Source organism: Coregonus lavaretus (genome assembly GCF_964263955.1).
Source record: "Coregonus lavaretus genome assembly, chromosome: 7".
NCBI lineage: Eukaryota > Metazoa > Chordata > Actinopteri > Salmoniformes > Salmonidae > Coregonus > Coregonus lavaretus.
In genome coordinates, this window is record NC_139994.1 from 27,093,684 (window position 1) to 27,102,595 (window position 8,912).

Genomic DNA, 8,912 nt, shown 5'->3' on the forward strand with positions numbered 1-8,912 from the left:
GAAAAACTAGTTTTAATGACTCCAACCTAAGTGTATGTAAACTTCCGACTTCAACTGTATAGGATATAGGCCCTGCCAGGCCCACCCAATCAGATTGAGCGAAAACAAAAATAATAATACATTATTATTTAAAAAAAATACTCCTCTGCATAAATAGGCTTTTAAAAGTAGTTTTCATATACAAGCGTTATATGTCCTAACTCAGAATCAAATATGCTTTCCAAAAATAACACAGTCGCTGTGGTAGAACGTTTATTTTGATTGGCAATTTTTTTGCATTTATCAGAGTGCTGTCACTCTGTCCATGTTAACAGGATTATTAGGGAAATCGTTCTTCTTACAAAGCATGTAAACGTTTTAATCGAACTATTATATTAATCTGACTATCCACAATAATCACATTATTGTGTGCATGTAACCGTAGTGATGTACTATTCTGGTAGAATCTGCTAATAGGTCTAATAAAAATGTCAAAATGCATTAATTGTATTTTGGTATTAAGTACCGGTTAAGTGATCGCAATGCAAATTACCAATGCTTGTTGCTGATACTTGATGCCATTATTGCAAGTAAGAAATATTTTATTGCCTTTTAATGTTTCATACACTGCAATACTGTTTTGAAAGTAAATTATTCAATAAAAGAGCTGCCAAGTATGTGTAACAAGCTATGCAAAACCCAGTCCCATTATCAATTCACAAGTTAATCTTAGCTATTTAGAATTAAAGTAGATACTTGTACTAATGAGTGTTGGAATTCATGAGTGTGTTTGATGATGCCTGCAGCAGCATACATTTCACTGAGTGTCCATAAGCTGAATTGATTCATCAACAACGTCCAGAGGCAGGGGTGTGACAGTTTTTGTCAAAACTGCAGTGGTACCAGGCTTGTACTTGTACTGTCCTTCTCTGGAAACAGACAAAGACAAAGAGAAAGGAAAGAGAGAGAGTATATTGTAAATTCCCATTATGAATAATCAAGTAATATTCACATTTAATGTTGTTGGTTGTAGCCAAGTAGAAACTTGTATAGCTCACTTTTTCCCCTTCTGGGCAGGCTGGTCATAGCTCCTAAGGTACTGAACCCCAGCCTGAGTGATGACACACAGGTCCACATTACTACCAGAGCCCAGGTCACAGAAAATCCCAGCAGTAATGGCATCCCGCACCAGCTTTTTAGCCTCTTCCAGCTGAGCAAGATAGACAGATAAGAGAGGTGAGCAATACATTTTATGAAATGAACAACTGTTAAATGAGAATAACTGCATCTCACCTCCATGTTTGGTCTGTATCTGTCCTCAAAGATAGAAATAGCTGCCCCTGCTCCTGAACCTGCAAAAACAACGGCAGTAGTGTTACCTTTTCTAATGTTTTCTAATGTTTCAATATTCAATACAACTTCATACCATTATAAGCTCTTCCCACAGCCCAGATGAATTATTTGATGGCAATAGATGATTACCAAAGACAAACAATACAGACAACACTATCTGTGATTATGATGGACTGAAACACATGGACAGATGGTGCAAAGAAATCTCCATCGCTGACAGACAGAGTCAAGCATTGACTAGATAAACTAATGGAGAGCATACCCATAGTAAGGAATGGTAGTTTGTCATAGGAGCCATGTGGGTAGACGCTGTAGAGGTGAGCGCCAGTCACATCCACACCTCCAACAATCAGAGAGGAGCCAATATGTCCCTGGTACCTGGAGTAGAAGCCACAATTCAGGTGTAGAGAGCTACAATGTAACAGCATCATCATAATGTTCTTGATAAAAAATGGTTGTTGTAGTCAAATGAGGGATGTCCGATCATTGACGAAGGCACTGTTGTGGCTGTTATTTTATATTATTGTCAGAAAAGTAATTGGATTGTCAGCATTCAAACCATGTTATGAGAGTGGCCACATTAGAGGTCTTATTTTCCCATCATCACAGACTCATTCATACTCTCTCTCACCTGAATAGCATTTGTTTCAGTTGTCGGGTAACCGTGACAACAAGGGGAGGGCGTCCTGTGCTGAGTGAGTGCAGCTCCACATTGGATGACATCATCTGAGTGGTGACTTCTGCATCTGCAGCCACACCTGCGCCACAACAGCTACAATAAAAACAGAGATTAATGGGTGAAACATGGTGTCTCAAATAGACCTCAACAAAAGCCCCAGTCTGTGCATACCATTGTGCAGGGGCTGATGCTGAACTACATAGGGGTTACACAAGCTACACTATTATACTGTACGAGGTGGCACTTACTAAATGTTAGGTGCAATGTAGTGGATCTTCATGCAATTCTTGTCAGCTACCACCATGTCATCAGTGGCTCTTGTGTCAGCTCCAAGTATCACCCCATCCTGTGGAGGGAGGAAACCCAAACTATAATCATACTTAGGGCATTGATTGTGCTAAACTCAACCCTGAGACTGCTACATCACAGTAAGCAGAAAATGTGTAATGACTGATTCTCACCTTGAAGACTATGCCAGCGATGGTGGTTCCAGTCTTCCTTGCCTTCGGAGAACTGTAACCAAGCTCTGACAAATTCCCCTCCAACACAGCATTCCTGCAAAGTGAGTACTTTTTATGCAATGTTGGGTATATTTAGAGGACCTGGCTTTATGTTAGCCTACGTAGATCCCGATATATCGATTCACAGGTAATATCTGCCGATATTGGCCTTTTAACGCTATATCGGTCGATAACTCCACCGATAACCGATATTCAATCAATTGAAAGAAAAAGGGAATTTCATGCTTATCTGAACACTTGCGGCCATTCTCATGATCTGTCATTATTGTCACAATGTATGAAATCAACATTTGAAGCATAGTTATTGGACAATTGCTCTTTTGGATAGCAATTTTTGAAAATTCAGTGCGGAAAAATTCCACTTTTTAATTTCCCTGCTGTAAAATAGTATGCCCCCCCCCCCCCCCTCCTCCACATACAGTACCAGTCAAAAGTTTGGACACCTACTCATTCAAGGGTTTTTCTTAATTTTTACAATTTTCTACATTGTAGAATGATAGGGAAGACATCAAAACTATGAAATAACACATTTGGAATCATGTTGTAACCAAAAAAGTGATAACTTCTTAAGGATCTGACCCTTTTTTTTCCCAATTTTAGACTAAAATGACATACCCAAGGATATGCATATTCTTGATACCATTTGAAAGGAAACACTTTGAAGTTTGTGGAAATGTAAAATTAATGTAGGAGAATATATCACATTAGATCTGGTAAAAGATAATACAAACAAAAAAACATGCGTTTTCATATTTATTTCATTTTGAAATGCAAGAGAAAGGCCACAATATAATATTGCAGTTTAGGCGCAATTTAGATTTTGGCCACTAGATGGCAGCAGTGTGTGTGCAACGTTTCAGATTGATCCAGTGAAGCATTGCAATACTGGACTATTTTGTATCAAGTCCGCCCAAATCTGCCAAATTGGTCAATTGATACATTTTCAAGTACATAACTATAGAGAACATACAAAATTTATATGGTAATACAAAATGTAAGTTTACGCACTCCCAGGAATGTCATACATGATGGATCATTAGCTTATACACTAACTTTCACACATCTAGGTGGCCGGGCCGGGCGGGGTGGGTTTGGAGCCAGAGACAGCAGGGGTTCAAACTGTAGAACCTAGTTCCTACATTTGAATATACAAATGGATTTTATCAAACAAAACTATGCTACATTTTATCTCTGGGACCCTTAGGATGACAAATCAGAGCAAGATTACTGAATGTAAGTACATTATTACCTTCAGAGGTGAATGTATCAAACCAGTTGCCATGATAAGATTTGTGTTGTTGTGCACTCTCCTCAAACACTAGCATGGTATTTTTTCACTGTAATAGCTACTGTAAATTGGACAGTGCAGTTAGATTAACAGGAATTTAAGCTTTCTGCCCATATAAGACATGTCTATGTCCTGGAAAGTTTACTGTTACTTACAACAGTCATGCTAATCACATTAGCGCACGTTAGCGCAACCATCCCGTATACGGGACACCGATCCCGTAGAGGTTAAACAAATCAAAATATATTTGAGATTTGAGATTCTTCAAAGTAGCCACCCTTTCCCTTGATGACAGCTCTTGGCATTCTCTCATCCAGCTTCATGAGGTAGTCACCTGGAATGCTTTTCAAACAGTCTCGAAGGAGTTCCCACATATGCTGAGCACTTGTTGGCTGCTTTTCCTTCACTCTGCGGTCCAACTCATTCCAAACCATCTCAATTGGGTTGTGGTCGGGTGATTGTGGAGGCCAGGTCATCTGATGCAGCACTCCATCACTCTCCTTCTTGGTCAAATAGCCCTTACACAGCCTGGAGGTGTGTTTTGGGCCATTGTCCTGTTGAAAACAAATGATCATCCCACTAAGCGCAACATTCTGTGGTAGCCATGCTGGTTAAGTGTGCCTTGAATTCAAAATAATAATTGACAGTGTCACCAGCAAAGCACCCCCACACCATCACACCTCCTCCATGCGTAACTCTGGGAACCACACATGCGGAGATCCTCCGTCCACCTACTCTGCATCTCACAAAGACACGGCGGTTGGAACCAAACATTTCACATTTGGACTCATCTGACCAAAGGACAGATTTCCACCGGTATAATGTCCATTGCTCGTGTTTCTTGGCCCAAGCAAGTCTCTTCTTCTGTCCTTTAGTAGTGGTTTCTTTGCAGCAATTCGACCATGAAGGCCTGATTCACGCAGTCTACTCTGAACAGTTGATGTTGAGATGTGTCTGTTACTTGAACTCTGTGAAGCATTTGTTTGGGCTGCAATCTGAGGTGCAGTTAATTGCAGATTTCTGAGGCTGGTAACTCTAATGAACTTATCCTCTGCAACAGAGGTAACTCTGGGTCTTCCATTCCTGTGGCGGTCCTCATGAGAGCCAGTGTCATCATAGCGCTTGATTATTTTTGCGAAAACATTTTCAAAGTTCTTGACATTTTCTGTATTGACTGACCTTCATGTCTTAAAGTAATGATGGACAGTTGTTTTCTTGCCATAATATGGACTTGGTCTTTTACCAAATAGGGCTATCTTCTGTATACCAACCCTACCTTGTCACAACACAACTGATTGGCTCAAATGCATTAAGAAGGAAAGAAATTCCACAAATGAACTTTTAACAAGGCACACCTGTTAATTGAAATGCATTCCAGGCAACTACCTCATGAAGCTGGTTGAGAGAATGCCAAGAGTGTGCAAAGCTGTCATCAATGCAAAGGGTGGCTACTTTGAAGAATCTCAAATATAAAACATATTTTGATTTGTTTAACACTTTTTTTGTGGTTACTACATGATTCCATGTGTTATTTCATAGTTTTGATGTCTTCACTATTATTCTACAATGTAGAAAATAGTAAAAATAAAGAAAAACCCTGGATTGAGTAAGTGTGTCCAAACTTGACTGGTACTGTATGAAAAACAGTGCGTTTCTATGATATGTGGTTAAAAAGATAAGGTCCTGAAAAATTGTTTAATCACAGGGCAGGGTTAAAAGTAAAAAAGGGATTTTCAAAACATGCAATGAGTTTCTCGCCCAAGGGAGGGTATTTTCTTGCTCCCCACCTCACTGTGAATCTCATGGTGTTTGAAAATCCTTGTTTTAACTTTTGATGTCATCGGGTAGAACTTTTAAACGTCATATTAGAAATTCACTGTTTTCACATATGTTGATAATCCAGAGGCGGCTGGTAGGGGAAGCTATAGGAGGACGTGCTCATTGCAATGGCTGGAATAAACTAAATGGAACTGTGTCAAACATGTGGTTGAGATATGTTTGATACAGTTCAATTTATGCAATTCCAGCCATTACAATGAGCACGTTGTCCTATAGCTCCTCCCCCAGCCTTCTCTGGTTGACACTGGTATTGTGCTGGAGATAATGAAAATTAGGTTGAAAAGTGGTGGAGTTGCCCTTTAATTTTGCATGAATTGGGTCTTGACTCGAGCCCCTCACATCCACCTCAAGACCTCAAGACCTCGGGAACATTCACAACAATGTGGTACAAACATAACACCTCACGCATTTGACCCTCCTCTCACGCTAAGACGCCATACCTCATATCTCACGCATTGAAAAGTACTGCTTTTATTTTTATAGTCACGCACTGACTAGTTCGTGCCTAGTCAGTGCGTTGACTTTTCAACTGTGCTCCAAATCGTTTTGAAATCGGAGCATCTGCGCCTTCAATTTAACATCACGAGCTCAACCTCTGTCATTGACCTATCACAGCACTGTGAACCGCGGCACTTTGAAGCATATGATTGGTCTAGTTAGGTAAGGGATCAAGGGGATTGGATGCTCTCAAGATTAGAGTGGAGCTGAATGGAGAGAGCAGCATAGTAGAGCTGTTTTATGTACAATGTCAACAAAATGAGGTTGCTGTTACGCCTCGATCACACCGACAGTGTCATTGCGCTAAATGGTACACAGCATCATCTAGATATGTGTGCAACAAAAGTTCAACATTCATCTTCTACTATCATTTCTGTCAAGCCGTCTATCCATACAGTTTGATGCATACGTTCCCTCCTGGAGAGCAAGCAGGATTTTCTTCCAGACCTATTTTAAAGAGAGTTCACCCAAATTGCGACTCCCGAGTGGCGCAGTGGTCTAAGGCAGTGCTAGCTGTGCCACTAGAGATCCTGGTTCGAGTCCAGGCTCTGTCGCAGCCGGCCGCAACCGGGAGACCCATGGGCGGCGCAAAATTGGTCCAGCGTCATCCAAGGAAGGGGAGGGTTTGGCCGGCAGGGATGTGGGTTCGTTTTCCACGGGGGGCAGTATGAAAAAATATAAAAAATATAAAAAAATACGTATGCATTCACTGACTGTAAGTCGCTCTGGATAAGAGCGTCTGCTAAATGACTAAAATGTAAATTACTAAATGTGTGTCCTTAGCTTGAAAGCAGTCTATGGAAAAGGAGACTGCAATCTATGATTTGGTTTTACCAAATGCCATCAACCATTAATATTAATATTTCCTGTGCAGAGCCTTGGTATAGTGCAGGGATAATCAACTAGATTCAGCCGGGGGCCGATTTTTTTTGGAGCGGCTGGTCAGGGGGCCGGAAAATAATTACAAATAATTTGTAGACTGCAGACTGGCCGCAAGAAGCCCAAACAGATATGTTTGACTAAAACAATAATTTCAAACCTTGTTTACGTTTGTATATGATCATGTGTCTCTCTATTATGCGTGGGAATACTTGGGAACATATTTCTTAATTTAAGATCACTTGGAACTGATTTCCTGGTGTTTTTACAGTCTTTTACGTCCAACAATGAAAATTCCACACAAATGTTTTATTTTCGCAGAAAACTTGGTGGGCCAAATAAAACCACCCGCAGGCCAAATTTGGCCCACCAGTTGGGGAGCCCTGGTGTAGTGGTAACACTCCCTGGCACGTCTCGTACTTTCCACCTGAGAACGGATCAGTCCCTGCTTCCAACCTTCCCACTGTTTCTCCCATTTGTCTGTCTCCTCATCTCATTTCATTACTGTCTGAATAATGTGTCAAACCACCTAAAGAAATGTTTAAAAACATATTAGCATACTTTAAATGTAATCTCCAAAGATCTCAAAGTAACAAAGTTGTACAATTGAGTGTTCATTTAATGTTCAAAGCATTTTGAATACACCTGACCTGTGGTTTTATTTTATTTTCCACCCTGGTCTTAGGCCTAAACCGTGTCAAACTACGTAGAATTGCAGGAAATTAGCTTTTAAACGGTAAAACCCGTCTAGGGGTTGTGCCAGCAGGCAATGAAAGTCACATAGCAAATCTCACTCCAAGCTTTCTTCAAAAGTTGACAGCACTGATTATTATAAAGCAGTTTTGTTGTTGCAGTAAATTTTTCTTAAATTACCCTGTGGGCCTCAGAGAAATGAACTCACCTGCGAGTGTTTTCAAAGGAAAAACCAGCACTTTGAGGTTGGCATGGTCGAGAATTATTGAGCATCTTCAATCAAGATGAGCGAACGAGTCCACAAACCGAGAGCCCTCAGGTGAAAGGTGAGATAGCCTACTGCACTTTACTACACCTTTTACTTTGTTAAACGCTGTCAAGGTAAACTGTGTAGCCTAAATGTGTCAGCGTTTAGTGGGGAGAACTCTTTCACTTTCAATTTTAACACATCATAGCCTCAGACGAATCAAAATACAGTATAGGCCTGGGAGAACAAACTGGTCATGGCTAGAAGGGATACAGCTTTTGTTAAGCTAACGTCAAAAGTCGATTTTTTTTTTGCATTTTAGCTAACCCTAACACATTTCCTAACATTAACCTAATTATCCTAACCTGCTGCGTAAGTTCTAACCTGCTACGAAAAGTCAAATCTGACAAGCTGTATCCCATCTAGTCAACACCGAACAAAATGGATTCTCAATTTCTGGTTGCCTTATATGAACGGAATCCTTGGGCCGTCCCAACTCGGATGTCAAAATCATTGCTATCTGGAATCCTTGGAACCTAATTAAAATTTAAAACGGGTAAGGGTTAAGTTTAGGGACGTCCCAAGGATACCAGGTAGACGAACCTTGGCTAAAATGTAGGCTCACAACAAGCTGTTTGCACCAATTCTGTAGCTGTTCATTTTCCTAAGGTATTGAATTATAGAACATGAAATGGAAGAAGCAATGAAGACGGGTGAAGTGTGAATAGGCCTACTTTTATATGCATGTCTATGGTGTGATAAAAACAAGGTAATGCGCTCTACGGTCATACTATCAGTAGTTTATCAATGGCATATTCTAGGCCATTTGCACCTTTATCAGTTTGTGGAATGTGGGACATGTTATGTAAATGACAAGGCCAGTGTAAATATACTGTATGTTTAGTATTAGTTTAAAATACAAAACAGTTTCTCAAC

The 8,912-nt window shown here is 40.3% G+C and overlaps 1 protein-coding gene across 1 annotated transcript; it reads right to left on the reverse strand.

Annotated features, from left to right (window-relative positions):
* Positions 1-239: 239 nt before the first annotated feature.
* On the reverse strand, positions 240-8,479 carry LOC311131752 (proteasome subunit beta type-7-like). The gene is made up of 8 exons (XM_084164878.1): positions 7,938-8,479; positions 2,473-2,566; positions 2,260-2,357; positions 1,964-2,104; positions 1,595-1,710; positions 1,273-1,331; positions 1,038-1,189; positions 240-908 (listed from the first exon to the last, which is right to left on the reverse strand). The coding sequence occupies exons 1-8, from the start codon at positions 8,000-8,002 to the stop codon at positions 797-799; spliced, it is 837 nt and encodes a 278-aa protein (XP_084021004.1). The 5' UTR covers positions 8,003-8,479; the 3' UTR covers positions 240-796.
* Between the last annotated feature and the right edge of the window lie 433 nt (positions 8,480-8,912).